Source organism: Astatotilapia calliptera, chromosome 22 (genome assembly GCF_900246225.1).
Source record: "Astatotilapia calliptera chromosome 22, fAstCal1.2, whole genome shotgun sequence".
In the NCBI taxonomy this organism is placed as follows: Eukaryota; Metazoa; Chordata; class Actinopteri; order Cichliformes; family Cichlidae; genus Astatotilapia; species Astatotilapia calliptera.
The window spans coordinates 13,006,026-13,025,678 of NC_039322.1; the positions used below are offsets into that span (position 1 = coordinate 13,006,026).

The 19,653-nt window shown below is 41.4% G+C and overlaps 1 protein-coding gene across 6 annotated transcripts in view; it reads right to left on the reverse strand.

The window, feature by feature from the left end:
- The window catches only part of akap9 (A kinase (PRKA) anchor protein 9), a 65,981-nt gene that overhangs the window by 6,889 nt on the left and 39,439 nt on the right, over positions 1 to 19,653 (reverse strand). For 3 of the 6 annotated variants that reach the window (XM_026157289.1, XM_026157290.1, XM_026157287.1), the window contains 17 exons: positions 18,007 to 18,169; positions 15,782 to 15,876; positions 14,038 to 14,155; positions 13,364 to 13,402; positions 12,352 to 12,584; positions 10,183 to 10,302; positions 6,133 to 6,309; positions 5,580 to 5,684; positions 4,985 to 5,137; positions 4,431 to 4,517; positions 2,983 to 4,008; positions 2,431 to 2,565; positions 2,299 to 2,343; positions 2,040 to 2,180; positions 1,569 to 1,613; positions 480 to 1,472; positions 262 to 319 (listed from right to left, as the gene is read on the reverse strand). In XM_026157289.1, the coding sequence (XP_026013074.1) occupies positions 262 to 319; positions 480 to 1,472; positions 1,569 to 1,613; positions 2,040 to 2,180; positions 2,299 to 2,343; positions 2,431 to 2,565; positions 2,983 to 4,008; positions 4,431 to 4,517; positions 4,985 to 5,137; positions 5,580 to 5,684; positions 6,133 to 6,309; positions 10,183 to 10,302; positions 12,352 to 12,584; positions 13,364 to 13,402; positions 14,038 to 14,155; positions 15,782 to 15,876; positions 18,007 to 18,169 (3,733 nt within the window). The remainder of the gene's footprint in view (positions 1 to 261; positions 320 to 479; positions 1,473 to 1,568; positions 1,614 to 2,039; positions 2,181 to 2,298; positions 2,344 to 2,430; positions 2,566 to 2,982; positions 4,009 to 4,430; positions 4,518 to 4,984; positions 5,138 to 5,579; positions 5,685 to 6,132; positions 6,310 to 10,182; positions 10,303 to 12,351; positions 12,585 to 13,363; positions 13,403 to 14,037; positions 14,156 to 15,781; positions 15,877 to 18,006; positions 18,170 to 19,653) is intronic. The other 3 variants (XM_026157292.1, XM_026157288.1, XM_026157291.1) reach the window with 2 other exon arrangements.

Sequence of the window (19,653 nt, forward strand, 5' to 3'; positions counted from 1 at the left end):
TTTATTTTATACTGTGGATCATACAGAGCTACCCTAGTGAGGTTTGTTTCAATTAAATTATTATAACAGATCCACTCCAAGGTTTGGTTCAGAGAGCTCTTGAGGATAAACAAAATTCCAGCCTCTCTGCTTTCAGTATTCATGCTAAGCAGGTTGTAGCCTCACATTAAACTGACAGATACACTCTTAAGAAACCAACTTTCCTACAAGAGAAATGAAAAACGATTTACTCTAGTTTTGTTTAAAACACTTAAAACTTACCGCTGGTGTAGCCATCTTTGAACTGAGACGCAGGGCGGTCTTGTCTTGATGTAGGAGCCTAGAGAGGATGAAAAAAAAAAGATTAAAATCACAGACTTTCTGTGTTATGATAAGCAGAAAGAAGAAAGCCATTTAAAAGCATCAAACTACACTGATAAAAATGTAGAACAAGCTAAGGATCCAAACAAACAGACATCTAAAACATCTCGTTTCCTCACCTCAGCAGACCGCAGTTTTTCTATGACGGCCTTCAGAGCTTTGCATTCGTCCTCCAGCGCCTGCGTGTCCCTGCGGAGGTTCTCGCTCTCTGAAATGTGCCGAGCCTCCATATCGAGGATTTCTGCTGCATGGAGCTCCTGCATCTGTACGATCTTCTCCTCGTATTCTCCGATCACTTCCTCCATCTCCTCTTTGGTGGCAGATTTGTTTTCTTGGCTAAGATCAGACATCTGAAGAGGTTCGGTCTGCGTGAACGAGTCTGTTACAGTCGCATGTTGCTGCTCTGAGTTGCTGCTCAACAGTTGGCTGGAAGATTTGTTGGAGGATTGGCTAGAAGGGGTGGAGTTTTTTCTGGAGAGAGATGCTTTGTCTTTGGTGCTGCTTCCTTTACCAGCTGGCTGTTTGCTTCCTTTCCTTTTGGGCTGTGTGGTGGAGGAGGAGGAGGTGGTGGTAGTAGAGGAAATAGGCTGAGGAGAAGAGGGAGATGGAGAAGGAGAGGAAGAGGGAGAAGGGGACGGAGGACCAGACTCTGCTGTCTTCATCAAGACTGTTTGTACCTCCTGGAGCTCCCCTTGGAGCTTAGAAATTGAGATTTCACGGGTGTGAAGTTCCTTATGAAGGTTCTCATTGTGCCGCTTGTAACTGTTGAGTTCTTCTTTGGTGGTATCCATGCTCTTTCTCACCTCCTGAAGCTCCTCCTTGAGTTTAGAAACAGAACCTTCACTCACTTGAAGTTCCTCTTGAAGTTTCTCATTATGCTCCATGTAACTGTTGAGTTCTTCTTTGATGGTATCCATGTCCTTTCTCACCTCCTGCAGCTCCTCCTTGAGTTTAGAAACAGAACCTTCACTCACTTGAAGTTCCTCTTGAAGTTTCTCATTACGCTCCATGTAACTCTTGAGTTCTTCTTTGGTGGAAGCCGCATTGTTTTTGACCTTCTCGAGCTCCTGGGTGAGCTCTGACCACCTGTCCCTGTCTTCGTCTGCTTTTACCTGGAAGATGATTGGACAGGTGTTCAAACACTATAGATTTATGCTGATGCTGATAATACTGGACATTACAACTGAGACAAAACATTTCCGCCTTACTTGGAAAAGTTCTCCCTTGAGGTGAGCAATGGTCATTTCCCGCTCCTGAATAAAAAAAAATTATTTAGCTTAGCTTTGCAGAAAGACTGAAAACAGGGTAGAAACAGCAAATTTAGCTCCGTCTAAAGGTCACACAACCCACCCAAACACCTATAAATTAAAAATCTATATCCTGTTTGATTAATCAATGTAAAAAATATAGAGAGAGATATCCAAGTGGCTCTCGTTTGTACATTTGCATTGAATCACACACAATAGTGCTATTGTGCGTTTGTGAATATCAAATAGGTTTATGTCCCACAGTATAAACCTGATCTTTATGCATACATAGGAGCAGCACAAGCTAGAAAAGTGTGTACTGTGATAATATGTTTTTATGATATGAAGAAATATCATTCTGCAGCAGTGCAGTTTGGGCAGTTTTCCCTGAACTCAGCAGCTACAACAAAGCATGATTTCTAAGCTCTGTACCTGCAGCAGCTCTTGCAGTTTCTCCAAGCTCTCCTTGCAGCTGTTCAGCTCTTCTTTGGTGGTCGCTGCCTCACTTTGAGCCTCTGTTAGTTGGCGTTTAAGCTCCGACACCTTCATTTCTTCGCTCTCACCAACTGATGTCTAAAAGAACGAGGTTGAAGTTCTGAATTTTTCTCTAAGCATGGTTGTTTCTTAGTAAATTACTGTTTTATGCTGTGGAAAATGTAAACATGAAAGGATCAAAATTCTTTCTTCCTACCTTTTGGAGCTGCTCCTGAAGCCTCTCTATCGTTACAGTTTTTTCCTAGAGAGAAAAGCTTTTGTCACACACTAGAAAACACTTTGACATTCAGTATGAATTAACCCAGAGAAGCCGTTTAAAAGCACATACACAGAGGTCATCCTGAAGTCTGCTGCAGCTCTCCTTGTAGCTCTCCATCTGCTCTTTGGTGGCTGAAGTCTCATCTCTGACCTCCTGTAACTGCTGAAGAAGCTGCGACACATTCTGCTGGTCATCAGAGGAGGCCTGTGAAAAAAGGTCACAAATCATCAGACTTATTAGATCAATTCGCAATGTGAGACTTTATCACAGGGACTACATTTGCATTTTTGTTGTTTTAATCAATTACAGTGCAGGGAAGTCATATAATGCAGAATCCATTATGCAGTTAGGGCTCACGGTGTATGATTTTCACTCACGGACAAAGAAATTTTGTGATTGTTTTGTGCCTCTATTTGAACTTTTGGAATAAAATATCGGTAATATCTAATGACTTTATCACTCTGTATTTAGGAATTATTCCAGATAACTTTAACTGTACAGATAAACACATTTTGGAAGCTGAGCGAGCTGGCTTCAGAAATCCTGCCGGGCATTTTCCATTTATTTATTAATATAACGAAACATTTACATAGATTAGAGCAGATGATATATGGTACTCACCTCCACAGCCAACGATGTCCTCTGGAGTGTCCCTGCCTTCATCTGACTGAGCAGATCTACAAGCACAGTCAGCCTCCTTTCATACTCGAGCACCTCCTCCTCAGAGCTGGAAAGCAGCTGCTTCTGCAGCTCCTGGTCTTTGTGCATCCCGCTTAGTCCGACCTCCAGCTCCCGAAGCTTCTGCGTCAGACGAACCACCTTCCCGGTGGGCACTTGTGTTTGTTGACACAATCTGCTGACATCCATTTGGGGGATGCCAAAATCACCAAATTCATAGCTTTGTGGTTCAACGTGTGGCTCTGGAGGTTTCTGTGGGTCCTGCTCCTGTCTCGTTTCCACTGACTGCTGCTGGAAGGCCTCCAGAGTGGCCTGGCTCACCAACGCTGCAGCCACTTTTTCCCTTAGATGCTCCTCCAGGTTCAACATCTTCTTCTGGAGATCCTCTGCATGACTTTGAGACTGCTCCAGAAGGAAGCGACAGTGGCTTATCTCTGAGTCTTTTTCACTGACCAAGCCTTCGAGCTCCTCAATTCGAACGCCCAGCTCTTCCACTCTGGATGAGGCACTCTCCTCCAGAGCTTGTACTTGAGCCTGTAAGACAACCAGCCCTGCAGTTTTCTCCCTGAGAGCTTCCTCGAGCTCACCCTCTGAGCTCTCCAGGTTTTCCGTTTCAGCCAAGGCTTCTGCGCTCTCTTTCAAGCGAAGATAGGTCTCCAGCAGCTTGCTGTGCTCTTTTTTCAGTGCCTCGAGCTCTTTTGTGGCCAAGTCCATTCTCTGCTTCATTTTATCATACTCGTCTTTACTCGGCCCGCAAGCATCACCCTCTGACTCTGCCTTGGTGTCCTCCTCTTCCTCTGTAGGCTGCTTTTGCTCGATATTGGCCAGTTCCTGCTGAAGTTTTTCTATGACCTCATTCAGTTGGTCGAGCTCCTCCTCGTTCTTCCTCTTCAGACGCTCTTGTTCACTCCGAAGGCACTCCACCTGAGACTCCAAGTCTTTTATCAGCTCATCCCTCTCATCCATTTCCTAAAGAGTAAAATCCAGATGTTATGACCCCATTAACAAATAAATAGATTTGAGGATCCCATGGCTATGCCGCTATTTCATTAAACATCTGAGCCCCTGGTGTGCTTAGAGCTACTTCAAGTTTTCATTGCCATTTTGATTTTCGGGCCTTGATCAGATTGTAGGCACTTAACAGAGACTCAGAGGTTTAAAAAGCCACCTCACACGAGCAAATGACCACCTCACAACAAATGATGGTGTAGTGGAACTACTTACTGGGACAAAACAAGCAAACACACACAAAAAACATAGCAAAATGGAGCCAACTAAAATAAAAGTAGACAGAGGGGGGAGAAGAGACCAAACACACCGATGCACTTCCATGGAGGTATGCGTACTTGAAATAGACTCCGTTTCTATTTCACATACGCATTTTGCATTACCTTGTTGTCAGAGGTTGTTTCCATGTGTTGAAGCTTAGTGATCTGTTCATTAAGAAGTGCTATTTCATTGTCCTTCTCCTCCATCACCTTTAAAAGTCAGAGATTATAATGTGATGGCTATTAGGGGGGAAAAAAAGTGTTTTTGGAGGATTGATGAAAATTTACTGACTAAGAAAAGAAGAATAAGTGAGTCCTGCACAGCAAAATAAGAGGTGATGGAAAAGCCTAAAAATGTGCAAAATTATATAAGCAACAGAGAGCAAGTATTTAAAAAGTTTATATAAAAGAAAAGTTTAGTGAGCAGAAATATTTGTTTTATTTAGAGATTGTGAATATTGTTCTAATTAAAAGCATAAAAAGGATTTTTGGAACTATTAACAGCTGTGAGCTAAACGTTACATATAAGCTTATCTACTGATGCCACACACGTCACACTCGTCAGTGATAAACCTTTTATGATGTCACCAGTAAGCAGTGCTTCGTCTTAAAAGTTTGCATAAACTCAGATGCAAAAACATTGTTCGATGATGTATGGGGGCTGGGTGCCCGTTTACCTGGAGCATGCTCTCCCTTGTTTCCAGGTACTGCTGCTGGCTGCTTATCTCCTTCCTCTGGATCTCCAGCTGCATGTGAAGCTGCTGCACCTCCTCGCTCTTGTTCTCCAGCTCCTCTCTGAACTGCTCCAGCTGCTCCTCCAGATTGTGGATCTAAGGAGATAAATCATCTTCAGAGGAGAACACCAGGACACAGTGCAAGGTATGGATCTCACTGCTCAGGACTGAAAGACTGGTTCAGCTCATTGTTAGCTACTAAATGTTTATGCACAAGATGCACGTGAATCAATGAAAGTGATTGACAGATACGTAGCGCTAGACTCCACAGTATGACTGAAAATGGCAAATGTTTCTGTCCAGAATAGTTCTTCTGTCTAGTTTTTCCTTTTTGAACGTCACAACCAAATAACCCTGAACATAAATATATTGTGACATAGTAAAAATGAACACAGCACATTTGTGGGACTATCAGGACTAATAAATGAATTAAGTCTATTTTTAATGCAACTGACTCTAGGAAAGTGTTCCCCATCAAATATCTGATTTTATATACTGAAAACTGATAAAACCTTAAAAAAGGCGATTTCTCCACTACCTCCTTCTCTTTCCGCTCCAGAGCTTCTCTCTCCGTCTGTAGCTGAGCTTCCAGTGTGGGCTGTCTTGTCTCTGTGATGGATGCATGCTGCTTCTTTTGTTCAACCTGCGACAGAAAACGACACACATCAAAAAAACTGTTTAGCTCAGCAGTTTTTTTTGCAATGTGTGCAGAAGAAAATGAAGGGAAACCTCTTTAAATGAACTGTTGTAATGACTTATTGCATGCTGTCTGTACTGTTATCGTGTGTAACGCAACCTGCACTGCAATTTGTGAACTGAGCAGCCGCCATCCACGAACACTGGGGGGCAAACTTGACAGCTGCTAGTCGTATCTCAATGTAGGCGGCTGAAGTAGACCCACCCACACATTGTTCTCGCTCTCGGAGCGTCCCAGCCCTCCTCCCATTCCTCTTCTAGCTGTCACCTCATCTGCATGCTCTCTCTTCTCTCACACACACTCGCTCTGCCACGCTCCACAGCTATTGTTCTGACTGCTTTTTCCTCTGCTGCTGCCTCTGTTTTGAACCCTTCTTCTCCCTCTCCCTCCTAACCTTCTCCAGAGACTCAGCGCTGGCCAGCAGGGCCTGCTCCAGCTCACGGATGCGGCTCTCCAGCTTGTCAATCTCTTCGTCGCGCTCTCCCACCTCACGATGCAGCTGCTCCGAGCTGAGAAGCAGCTCACTGCACCAATCCGCTTTCTCCTTCAGCTGGGAGGTCAGCCGGTCCACCTGGTAGTGAGAAAAGAGAGAGAGAGGAGGAGGAGAAGGGGGGGATCAGTTAGTGAGATTTGCTCTCAGAAGCCACTCGCTACAGCATAGCTGGTGCATGAACAGCTAGCTGGGAGGTCAGCTGATCCACCTGAGAAAGGAGGGGGCCGGGAGCGAGAAGAGGTGCAGGGACAGAGAGAGAGGGTAGATAGAGATTTTACTGAGGGAGGGTGGGGGGAACAAACCAAGAAGATAGCTGGCAGGTAAGAGAGCCACCTGTGAGATGGGAGAACTTCAGCAGATCAATGAAGAGGGGGAAGAGGCATCAACAGGAGGAACAGTCAGTTAGGATGAACTACGCACTGGGAAACCTACACATCTTCATTAAAAAGAGATAAACCTGAGAAGATTAATGCTCTCCCTTTCTAGCTGAATAAAGACAATAATCAGTCACTTCCATTACAGACTGAGCAACTTTCAAAAGGCATTTTTAAGCCTGTAACGACAAGCGTGTTGTATTTGATGAGTTTTGGAAACCTCTACAGAATCTGTGTGATTTAATCTATCTATATAATTTTAACCCTAACCTCTGTATACATTTCTGTTTAAGATAAACTAAACTGGAGTTTTCTGGCAATCATTTCATAGGTCAGGCCTTGCAGAATTAAGCACTGCATGCCACAAAAACAGATCCTAACCAAATCCAAGCAAAACTCAACAGATCAAGCACATCTTCTCATAGACTTCCCTTCATTAAATATTTATATGACTAGACCCTAGAATAGGCACATCACAAGGGCCAAGAATGAGCCTCACTGTCTCTTGTGGCTCATGAGTAGAAGAGGGAAAAACAAATCTGATTTCTGGGCAAATTTCTTGCTTTATATTCTTGGAACAACTTTGCAAGAGAGCAGCTGATAATTTTTTCCCTAAAATTATTCAACATGTAATTAAAGGTACTTTGTGAAGCTTGAAGATGATATTTAATAGCTCACCAGGTTGAGCAGGCCACCCATTATGGCGTAGGGCTACAGTAGAAGCCCAGGTTTGAGTTTTCTGTGCCTTTTCTCTGCTCTGATTTTAGATTAAATGATTGTCAATAAAGGCTACAACAGCAAAAAATATATTTTTAAAAGAAAACTTTTAAGAGGCAAATTTACTAAAGAGACATAGCCACAGCTATATCTCTGACTGTTTGCACTGAAAGCTACGTACATCTTTTTTATACAGTGTGCATGTGGGATATCAGATTGAGAGACAAGACAGTGGAGCAGTGAAAGGTTTCTGACACATACAGTAGAGGAAGCTCAAACTGGAAGAAAAGGAGGGGGGGATAAGACAGGCGATGAACTGCTACAGGGTTGGGCGAGGTTACTAAAATGCACTAACTGCTCTCTGGGATAACTTTGTTTTACATGTAGCTAAAAGCAATACCTTAACGGTTACTCCATCCACCTGCAATAGCCACGGGACAGAGGAGGCAGAAGCGTAAAGGGCCACAGGGTGGAGAGTTCAAGGGCAAAAGGAAGGCAGAGGAAGAGAAGCACTTAGTGATAAAAATGCTACAGCTGTCTATGAAGATAATGTAAGCAGGCCATGTTTGGGGTGAGGAGCAACCGAAACCTGAGCTACAGCTCTGATGTAAAGTTTACACACACTCCTCATGGATGAGTGATTGCACATGAGGCATCTTTAAGAGTTAAAAATAAAATAACAATTTTATACAAAAGTTTAAATTTAAAAAGAACAGAGAGAGACCAGCTGTTACATCCATAAGTGTATGTAAACTTTCAAATTCAAACTGTATATGCTGGGTAATGAGAAAGCAGCAGTCATTAATTAGGAAAACTGGTTACTCTGATCATAGCTGGTTATTCAGGTCAAAACATATGAAGTATGAGAAGCTTGCATGAGACACAAAAGAAGAAACCGACAGATCTGTCCCTAAATCCATTCTTCTACATTTTCTAATGGAAAGTTAGCTCAGTGTTATTTCTTTGAGTTTTTAGAAGAAACAAGTTCTTTCATAGGAAACAGGACTGTAAACTGTTACTGGCAAAGTAGTCTGAGGAGTGTGATAACTCAGTCGACTGGTTTGAGGCATTAATTACTGATTCTAATGTCTGCCCCGTCCTGACAACAGTGTTGATCCAAATGACATTTCTCCTTGCCAGCAGTGAGCTGGAGGTCAGATGATGGCTGGATATTAAAAAGTGTGGTGAGTTGCACGAAACAATCTGCTGAATCTATTTTCTGCTGACAAGGAGGCTGTTTAATGCTTTTTACTATTCAATACCTCCCATACTCAAGTAGATTTTATGACAAAAATTGATTAAACAACAAAGACACGGCCAAATGCACAAAGTTATGCAAAATACAACTTTAATCTGGGAAAATAATCTATAAAAGGAAACACCAAAAATTATGCTGTGCCAGACTTTCCATTGTGTGGACATAGTCTGAGTTGGTCTGTGTTCTGAAAATTTAATGACCATTTTTGGCAACTTGGGGGCAGTGGATCTGACTGTAAATCAGCGGTCCCCAACCCCAGGCCTCGGACTGGTACCGGTCTGTGAGTCGTTTGGTACCGGGCCGCGAGAGTTGAGGCTCAGGTGTGAAATGTATAGTTTTCAGGGTTTTTATCGGTTTTCAGCGTTATTTTGTTATCGTTAACTCGGTTTTCCTGGGTCTTTTCAAGTGTGTTATGAATAAATCGTATTTTTTTCGGTACTGGTACTAGTTTTATTTTGTTGTATTTATCCGCAACACCTTAAAGGCTGGTCCGTGAAAATATCGTCGGGTATAAACCGGTCCGTGGCGCAAAAAAGGTTGGGGACCGCTGCTGTAAATGAAACACCGACTTACTGCATATCCTTTAAAGGTTATATAGCACATATGTCAGCAAACAGTTGCTCACTGTTCTCAGGTTTGTTGCCAACTCTGCCTGATGTTTGGTGCTGGGCGAGCGGCGTCACAGCAGAGCGTTTTCCCTGGATATGGGCAACTTTTGAGTCTTAAAGTACGACTGATGGGAGCACTACCATGATACAATAAAGCTAAAAAAATAAAATAACCAGCAGAACCGAGGTGAGGGTTTATGACTGACCTTAACGCAACAGGTAGCTGTAAGGGTCACTGTTACTATAAGAAAGTAGATTAGCATAGACATTTGAATTTAGCCTTTAAGTTGCTGGAGCTAAGCAAATCACTCAGGTTCAGTGTCACACGATGTAAAGCCTCAGTCATGCAACCTAGAAATCGGTCAGTGATGGCCCCTGGCAACCATAGGTTGCTAGGGAAAAATGCAAAACTGGACCTTTTGACGTGTTGTTTTTTACTTCTACTTAGCAGGCGGACGATCAGCTGCACTTTTGAAGTTTCAGTATTTTTCCATGAGCAGTTAGCAAGTGTTGGCAGACACGTCAGCGCCTTCCATGCAGAATACAGACAAGCGCAGAACCCTGCTAGTGACAGCATCCTCTTTCAGACTCATTTTACCCCAGCAACCACTTGCTAACCAGTCTGGGAATAAACTAGTCACTAGTGGTTTCCAGCGGGTTGCCAACTGGTCTGCAGGCCTGTCTGAGAGAGGCCTAACTGACTCTACAGGTTAATGTTTAGCGTTTAAGCCAAAACCTCCAACAGCTTCAGTTTTACATCGTCATGACTGACTGACGGAAATGAAACCGACCGATTACGCATCTTACAAAACACAAAGTACTGCTGTAATTCATTTGTCTTTAGCGTCAGTTTCGAAGCCAGGCAGGTAATTCTATCAGCTCCATTGTTCTGCTCTTGGACTCCGTGCAACAACAGTGTTATGCTAAGAAAAAAAACCACAGGTCTCTTTTGCAGCCTGGTCCTCTGGCAGAAAGCGCAGCTTTCTCCTGTTACCTCTTGGTTTCTTTGCTCAGAGCTGGCCTGAAGCTTCTGTGGGTTCTTCAGTTGTTGCTCCAGTTTCTGGATCTCCTGCTGGAAGAAATCCCTCTCATGTTCTCGGTCTACAGCTTGCTCCTAAATGCCAAAATACAGATGAAAGAAAGATCAACAAATAATGAAGACGGAGACCAATACTGATCAACACCACATTACACTGATACTTGTGAGTACAAGTATTTAATGTGTTATTTGCTTCCTCTATCGTTTCCACTTGTTAAAAATGTTTTAAAGATTTTATTGTCTCGTCAGTCCTGCATTACACAAGTGTGAGCTGAAGGAAGGTGCCAGCTGGTGGCCTAGTTTGATGAGTTTAACTCTGAATCACATACTGCTTGTTGTTAATAATCTTCTATCAGGAGTTTATCACATTTAAGTCCAACACGTTCTCGCTGTAGTTGGCAGCCCACAATTGCCACGGATTTTGCTAAATTTGTGTGCAAGGTAAGCACTGAAACACAGCACTGATGTGTCTTTGTTCACTTTCAGAAAGAATGTTTCATATTAATGTCTGAGTTTAGATATATGGCACCAACATCATGATTGTGTAGAAACAACATTGCAAATGACCAGTGACACTGTTGTGATGTCACAGCTTTGCAACGTACGGGGACGAGAGAAAAGATGCTTTTGTTTATATAAAACTCTCTTCTGGAACAAATAGTAAGCATTTCTTTATTAATTTATACAGTATAACAGCAATACTGTTGCTAGTTAAATTTAGGTTACTCGTGTTGGTTTGTTAGTGATAGTTTTTGAAAGTGTTAGCAAACTTCTTGGCTAATGCTAAATGAAGGCTATGTCTGTGAAGGTTCCCAGTCATCCAGGTCATCGTTCTTTCCAAGCTCCTTAGACACTGTCATTGGTCATTTGCAATGTTGATCCTGGACCAGCATTATTTTGACGATGTAGGAACAACAGCAACATGGAAAAACTTAATTCCAGTAAAAGATTTAAATGAGAATAAAATCACCAGAACATTTTTACAGAAAATAAAGAAGAAGAAAAAAACGCTACTGGTTGCCAAAAAACAGAAAATGATTTTTTTTTTGCAAACACGTGATTATTAAATACCCAACGTCAGCAGCACAGAATAGAAAGAATTTGCATTCGGTCCACATTTCAATCCCAGCCAAGTGGCCCAATTGTTGTGATGGGAACACAACTCATTATCATCAGAGATGATAAGCGCTCAGCCAAAAATATCATGAGAACATTAAGGCTGGATTTTAAACCATCTAGTGTGGCGTGCAGCTGAAAAGTCATGCATTACTTTCACCAGGAAGCTTTAATCTTTACAGCTGCTTCCTGTGTTTCACCTGGAATTAAAAATGAGTCTCTATTCAGAAACATTTAAATGATTTGACGAACAGGTGTCTAAAATATGGGTTACTTTTGTAAAAATGTAAATTTTGACTATGAATGTGCTGCTAAATGTCAGCTGTCAGCTATAGACAAGTGACAATTTATAGGAAAAATCCTGAATTCTTAAACTCCTATGCTGATGGGGAATCTGGGGGCATTTGATCCCCTGATGGGGATTTTATAGAGCTCTTTTGTCTGTTATGCCCCCAAAAGTAGTAAAATAACGCCATGGTAAATTTAAAATATTCAAAATGATTAATTTGTGTGAGTAAAAGTCCAGAAACAACATATATTTAGTTAAATGTTACATAACCAGAACATCTGTGATGTACTGCAGTAGATTATCTGGTTATGATACATCACAGGTTGTTGTAATGTGTAGTCTGGTTGTCATTGTTTGGGTGCACTGCACAAACTAATGAGTTAAAATCCACTGAGAAGTCATGGCGCTCACAAACGGTCATAACCAGGACAATTTCATCCTGTTACACTAAAATCTGACCAGGAGGAGTGTTGATTCTTGTGAAAATGGAAAAGGTCCTGTAAAACTGCAAATAATACCTTGACACCACTTGGTTGTAGGCAACGTGTGTAAGTTTTACTAAATTCTGACCCCTACTCTAGAAAGAGAAGTGGTTCACACAGGCTCATAGGTTCACTTTTAAGAAGCTGGAAATTTTTTTGCTTTGTTTTGTTTTAGAAACAATGACATACACGATTAAACGATACACGAGGTTAGAGGTTTTTCTCATCGTCACTTACATCCAGAAACTTCCTGTTCTTCTCCAGCTGTTTCTCCAGGGCCTGGATCTGCTGTCGGAGGTCCCCGCTCTCTGTCGTTCGAGTGCTCTCCAGCTCCATCACCCTGTTGACCTGCTCCTCCAGCTCCACCTCCAGCAGCTTCACCTGTTTCAGGAGGTCAGAGTTCTCCTTCTCTGCCTGCCTCTGCACCTCCACCTTCTCTTTCATCAGCTTCTCCGTCTCCTCCAGCAGGTCTGCGACGAAGGAAGGACGGAAAGTTAGGATCTAATGATCGCTGGTTCAGGTTTGATTTTGGTGATGGAAGGAAGTTGAGATGAAGAGTCTGAAGTCTGAGAGCCTTGGGAGTGAATTAAATGCTGCTTGCTTTGTACCAAAATAATCTACTAACAATCTAATGAACAACCCAGTCTTAATTTTCTACACTGTGGTCACCTTTACAACTGAATTAAAGGCTAGAATCAGACTCTTCCAACATTTCAATCCACTTCCAAACATGTCACCAAACATGATCCCCCATCTTTGCCCTTCTGCTGCCACCAGTGAACAACCCACACCGGTTCACCCAGTACCAAAACCCAGAAGATTAGTGCAAAAGTAACAGGGTGAAAAAGTACAAATGACAGGTCTAACACATGGACAGTCCAGACAATGCAATATCCATGCCCAATAAGCATTTACAGGCAGGGGGAAAGTACTCCATGTAGAGTTATAAAGATGAATGGCGATTAGGAAACAATGCCTACATAAAAATGTCGTCCATTTCATCATGCTAACATGAGTGCCAACATTGACATTTAAAAATGACAAACCAGGACAAAAATCAATCAAAGTGAACAGCCGAAGCACGGGTTAGTGATTGGACTGAGTGAGTTTATGAGCCCATAGCAAGCAAGCTCCAAGCTGTGCTGGTGAGTTGCTGGATTGGAAGGTTAGAGATGTAAAACAGCGTGACTCAGCTAGACAAATAAGAGAACATATAGACACGACTGAGCCATGCTCAAAGTGGACACACCTGCTTCAGGTGCTGCAACCATTGCAGCTTCAACTAGGCCTACAGAAGAATGAGAAAGCACAGGAGTTTAACATGCTCTTGTTTTTGTAATGAACAGGAAAACTCTTGAGATAAAGAATGGAAATAGGTGGAGACAGGATGGCAGTGCTCGTCTGCCTGTGCCACAGTAGTAGGTTAGGGCTGTGGAAAGTGCGCTGTGAAAAGAAAGGTTCCTCAAAGAGCCCCTGTTTAATTTCTAAAATACAGAATACTTACGTTTTTTGTTTTTATGAAAGAATACACTCACGGCACACCTTTTTTTGACAATACAGTGCAAAAAATTAGCTAATACGGTTATCAACATTGACGTTTCTTCAGCACTTCTTCAGCAAATACCTGAAAATGTGTGATGTGAAACAGTAGCAAGAGTTTAAGAAATCCTCAGGAGCTTTAATCAAACATTCAACAAATAAACATTTTATTGACTTGTTGATCTTTGATCTCTGTTCCTGTCATTGTTTTCACTACCTAATTACAGCTCATTAAAAATTGATTTAATATAACCAAGTAACCTTTTGACCTCCAGACCAACTGGTGTTTAAAGTTCAGACCATGTTAACTTATTTCCAGCTGCTTTGGGTCATTTTAAAAACATACTTCCTTTGTCATCATTAAGGGAACGCCGGGATACGTACGAAGCTCACGGGGCCCGGCGTCCTCCTTCATTGCGTCTTGTTGCCGTGACAGCAGCTCGCGCTCTTCCTGCATCTGAAACTTCTCCTGCTCCAACTCATGAAGTCGAGTACTAGTGACCTACAAGAAAACACAAAAAATGTGGGGCTGTTTTTTACGTTTGATATTCTACATTTGCCTCATTCATCATAACTTTTGGAGTTCAATGGACAACGATTCATTTCAAGGATGTAAATTTACAATTTTATTTTAAAATAACCATTATTGTATTTGTCTAAAAATACTGGGTGATGCAGATGCTGTAATCTGTCTTTGTATCAGTCTTTGTTTTTTAATTAAATTGGAGCACATATTAGTCACTATAGCAGTAACAAGTAATCTTCCTGGGTCAACACAAACAAAATCAGAAGCAGCATAAACACAGGGGTGATAAAAAGTTCTTTCACACATCAGCAATAAAGGGATAAAATAAATAACAGACTTGGCAAACAAGGTACACACATTGAAATCAAAATTGACCATTATTACTAGTGTACAGTGAGTGAAGTATTATTCAAGTCTGCACCACAACTATCATCAGTCTTCACAGACATGCTGAGTAACCCCAAGATGATCTGTTTCAGCTGCACTCATGTTTCCATCAACACAGGGTTGTACTACGAGAGCGGGATTAATGTGTCGAGCTTAAAGTCGGAGTTTTCACTTACACAAAAGGAAATGACACAGTTATACATCTTTTTTAGCTAGTTACATCACGATTATGAGTTTCAGTTTAAAATCAAGTGCCTCATTTTCACTAACATCACCAAGCTCAGCTTCAAAGTTACAGCAGAACAAACTGCAAGTGGCACTGTTACTATGATTTGCTAATAAGTCACTGTTACACTGCAACAATTGCAGCTGCTAAAAACACAAAGAATACCTAACAATCAATAATTAATCTCACTTTAATCTGCTGACAAACTAAAGACATTTTCACATCTCTTTCATTAGACTACAGGACAGCAGCCTTTAATACTTAAATGTGAAAAGTTTAAAGCTTCAGAGCTTGAATTGAAATGTTTATTTCACCGCTCTGTGCACTAAATCCCAAGATTAACGATTTTCTGCAGCATTCATTTCATGTTTTATTTGCAACAGTGTTGCATTTTACAGATTTTTTTTATCATCATTTTAATCAGATAATGTCTGTGACTCGACTAGGTGGCACTCATAGGATCAATTTGTGCAGAAGAATCATGTGACACACAAAACGCCTCTTTTTATGAGAGTATAGACAAAGCATGATGCAGAAATCCCCGCTTAACAGAGAAAGTTGATAACCACCGTCGTGACTGAGTTTTAGGTTTTGTAAAACCAGCTAATTCCAAGAAAGCCTGACTTTGTTGGGAGTGTGGTGGACGCAGCATGAACTACAGTACATGTCACTCATTAATGCATTTCATTTTGTGGCTCCATGGCACTAACAAACACAAACAAGCTAACTTAACACACAAAGAGGATCAGTTTTTACAGTTAGTTTATCGTCGCTCTCAAGTTTCAGGGGCTGAAACCTGAACATAAAACATGAATATGCCACTAGTGCAGACCAGTACTATTAAATGACTTGGCCACAATTGAACTGAATTCAAACTTCTGCGTCACGTGTCACTGTGCTTACATCTGAGCCACTAATGTGCCAGAGGCAGAATTACACAATCATGGTGTCAAGTACTTAGTAATTGGATTAATATTTTTCCTCCTTACCTGCAGCTCTTGCTCGAGACTCAGTTGGAGCTCTTCCTTGTGACGCAACTGCTCCTCCAGCGCTGCCCGTTCACCCGTGTATCCATCAATCAGACCTGACAGTGGACAATGTGAGCAAAAACTGTTATAAAGGTTGCAGAAAGAGCTATTTATGCATATTCACAGCTTTTTGCTCTCTGATGAATTGACGGATCTACTCTAAAGGAGTTTCTTTGGGTTTTAATACTGGCACCAATTCAGATGAATGAGCATTAAGAAGAAGGATGCAATAAAATTACAGGTTACCAACAACACACGCACGCACGCACACCGACACACAAAACACATTGTATGTGCATATGTGCACGCTGAGGCACAAAAACACGAGTGAGAATGTCTGACCCATTTTGCTCGACATGAATATGTGACCGAGCTGTAAAACACAATGAAATGCTCTAAATGATCTACAGGTCACTAAGCATTATGCACCAGGAAATCAATTCAACTTCATAGACGCAAAAAAGGAGGCATTCACACACTCAAAACTGATAAGGAAATGTTTATTTTGTCCTGCTAGAGCTTCCGCGAGTCTATTTTCTGACTTGATGACAGCACTGAGAGACAGTAGGCGAGTGTCACCTGTGCGGTCAGGTGATTTTATCTCAGACATATCAAATTGAACTTAAGGTGTGTGTAAAGTTTGCCTAAGGAGGGATCTCTCCATGATCAGCAATCAAACTCACATGATTACATGTCTTAAAATAACAAAAAACATCATTAACCAGATAAACGTAAGCGTCTTGGGAACCTGCAACCACATTTAAGGTGGCAAAGAATTACTGCACCACATCATCGTGATCTTACAGCTAATCTGACAAAGCATTTTTCCCCTGATTCAAACATAACAAAAGCAGGACCTGTTTGTGTTTTCATTGACATCTAATATGTTCCATCAAGTCAAGTACCTTTTGTCAATGCTGAACCTGTCTCTTGGGTTGATTCAAAACCAGTTTGAAAAGGCCACGCCCTGAGGTTTTAGCTTCATGGTTTATCCACACAATGGGGACTAGATTTTTCTTCTCTTTCACTTAACTGGTATGTGAACAAGAAGATGTCCAAAAAACACACGCTTAGCAAATTTCAAACACTCCCTTACAGAAGAAGCACCTGACACGACCAGAAAGGAACAGCTGCTCTTGTTTACATGATTGACTGAAAATTACCTCCCAGCTGTTTTGATGAATGAGACTTTTATGTGTGTATAAAGTGAGGATTAGTTGATTTTCTTTGAAGTTACTGCTGCTAAAAAAAAAGTTCTAAATGAGTTTTTCCACATCTAAATCAGGGGTCAAAGGACAGAAGGTGTCATGTGATGTACAGTTGCAAATTTATCATCACTGTTGCAGCCCTACCTATAAAAGTATGAAGTTATTTTATGACATCAAATATTTGCATCTCATCTAGGATTACTGAAAACAAACACTGCAACAGGATCTTCAAAAAAAAAAAAAAAAAAAGTGAGATTAAAAATGCGATAAACTCACCGCTGCTCACAGCGTCCACACAGCTAATCAGAAGGGAATAATTGTTGTACTCTACTGCTACCAAACTGGGCTTTAAACGACAGTGTAGTGGATGTAGTGGGTCCCGTGAGTTTCTGGTGTGAGCATGCATATGGGTGCAACAGCTGACCCTCATAGGGCAGCTGTCTCTGACATGGACAGCCAGGCCCATCGCAGCATTCAAACTACTCTACTGGACTTTAATAGCTTAAATATTTAAATTTGTTGTCTCGTGATTACTCTCACCACCATTCACAGTCCTTCATAATGTTGTTGTCACACAGATGCAATCAAATGTTCAAACACAAACCCAAAGACAGGCTCAGAAACAATAATTACCATTTGCTGAGTTCTCACCACAGATGGCCTCTCAAACAGCTGATCCCATCACTCCCCGTGACAGCCTCCAACCCCATGCACACATGCGTTTCCACTTAATGCAGCTCTCCCCATTTTCTCTAATCATTTGTCAGACTCACTTTATCACATCATCGATCAGAGTCTAAGAGGCTACTGTAAAGGAAGTGTCCCTTACAAGGCCCACAAAGAACGAACGCTTCCCTGGCTCACATTAAAATTGATCAGCACTTAAATTAAAATGAAGCTATAGCTCAGTTCCTTCAGTCACTTTGTAAGAATCAACATAAATTAGAAGATTTTTCCTAAATAAAAGTAAAACCTCACCCTCCGCTCGGTGAAGTTCCAGAGCCAGCTGCTCCCGTGCCCGAGCCTCCTCCATCACCCTCTCCTGCAGCTCCTCCTGCTTCTGGAGGAGCTCGTTCATCTCCTTGTTGTGGCGGAAAGACTCCCGCATCAGCTCAGTCTGGGTCATCCGGGCATGTTCGACCTGAGAGGAGAAGTGGAAAGAGATGATCTTTAACAAGAATGAAGGCGTCTTTACAGTAACGAATCTCAATGTTTCAAACATTACTGTGAAAATGCACTATTTCATTAAAGCCCACTAATTTTACATACAACTTTAAATTTTCTACATCAGTGAATAGAAGATGATGACCAGGACATCTCTCATTGAAATGAAAAAGTTAAATTCTGGTTTGGACAGCTTGATGATTATTTTTATTGTGATATTATAATTGTACCCCACGTATAAAAGCATTTTAAGCCTCTTACTGCTGATGTGTGTGTCATTTTACACAGGTGTCAAATTGTGATAAACCACCTATATGCACATATTGATTAGAACTGACGTGCAGAGGAGGGATAATGGACACACTGGACATATCATGTTGAACATGCAGGAGGAAAATATGAAGATCACAGAGAAGATCCATGCATGGAGTGAAGGAGGACATGCAGAGGGTTGGTGTGACAGAGGAGGATGCTAAGGATAGGATGAGACGGAGGCAGGTGATCCTCTAAAGCAGGGGTGTGAAACATAAGGCTCGGGGGGCCAGAATCAGCCCAGCAAACTTCAATCCACCCCCAATAAACAACTTTGGAGAAGGTAAAAGAAGGCATAAATTTTGGACTTTTAACTATATTTTCAAAAGTTTTACAGCTTTATGTTTACAGATAAAAGATTTCCCACATGGGCATTAATTAGACACCAAAATAATTAGGCAATAATTCATCTTCTTTTTTTTCTTTTTTTTAATAATGGGAGGATGGGCTACACTGTATCCATTACACACTATTCATTGTACACATGAATACACTTTCTGTCATTTTACATATTTATTTCTTACAATTTAAGATGTTTTTCATTTCATTACAACATCATTTCTTTACAATTATACTTCTTTTTCTTATATTAAGGTATCTTGAGGATTAAATGTGTAGTGAAATTTCTTTACACTGACAGAAAGGGGATCCCAAAAGGTTGATTTTGTTCATCTGGACGTAGCATTTTCAATGGGAGAAACGTTTCGTCACTCATCCAAGTGACTTCTTGAGTCTCAGCTGCCTGCAGGTTTCCCCAACCTTTCTGAGACAGAAAGGGTAGTTTCACCTATGTGGCCCAATTACAAGGGGCTGTAAATTGCTCACAAAGTAAAATGAATTTGACATTCCTGCCCTAATTGGAGCAGCTGAAAGAAGAAGAAGATCCAGATATCGATTTGAAGTGTATCCATCAGTCTATTTAAGAATAAGATTGTCAACTTGTCCAACTTAATTTCACCACAGGGGTCCTGAAAGCTGTCCCAGCTGTTACTGACCTCAGAAACACCTGAAGCCAATTTAGAACAACCACACAACAGTGCTAACCACCATACCACTACACTGCCCATCTTTCAAAGGATTTACAGCAGAAACAAAAACTGGCAAATCAAATTAAGTATGTTCAAATTAAAAAAGTGTTGTGTAAGTATA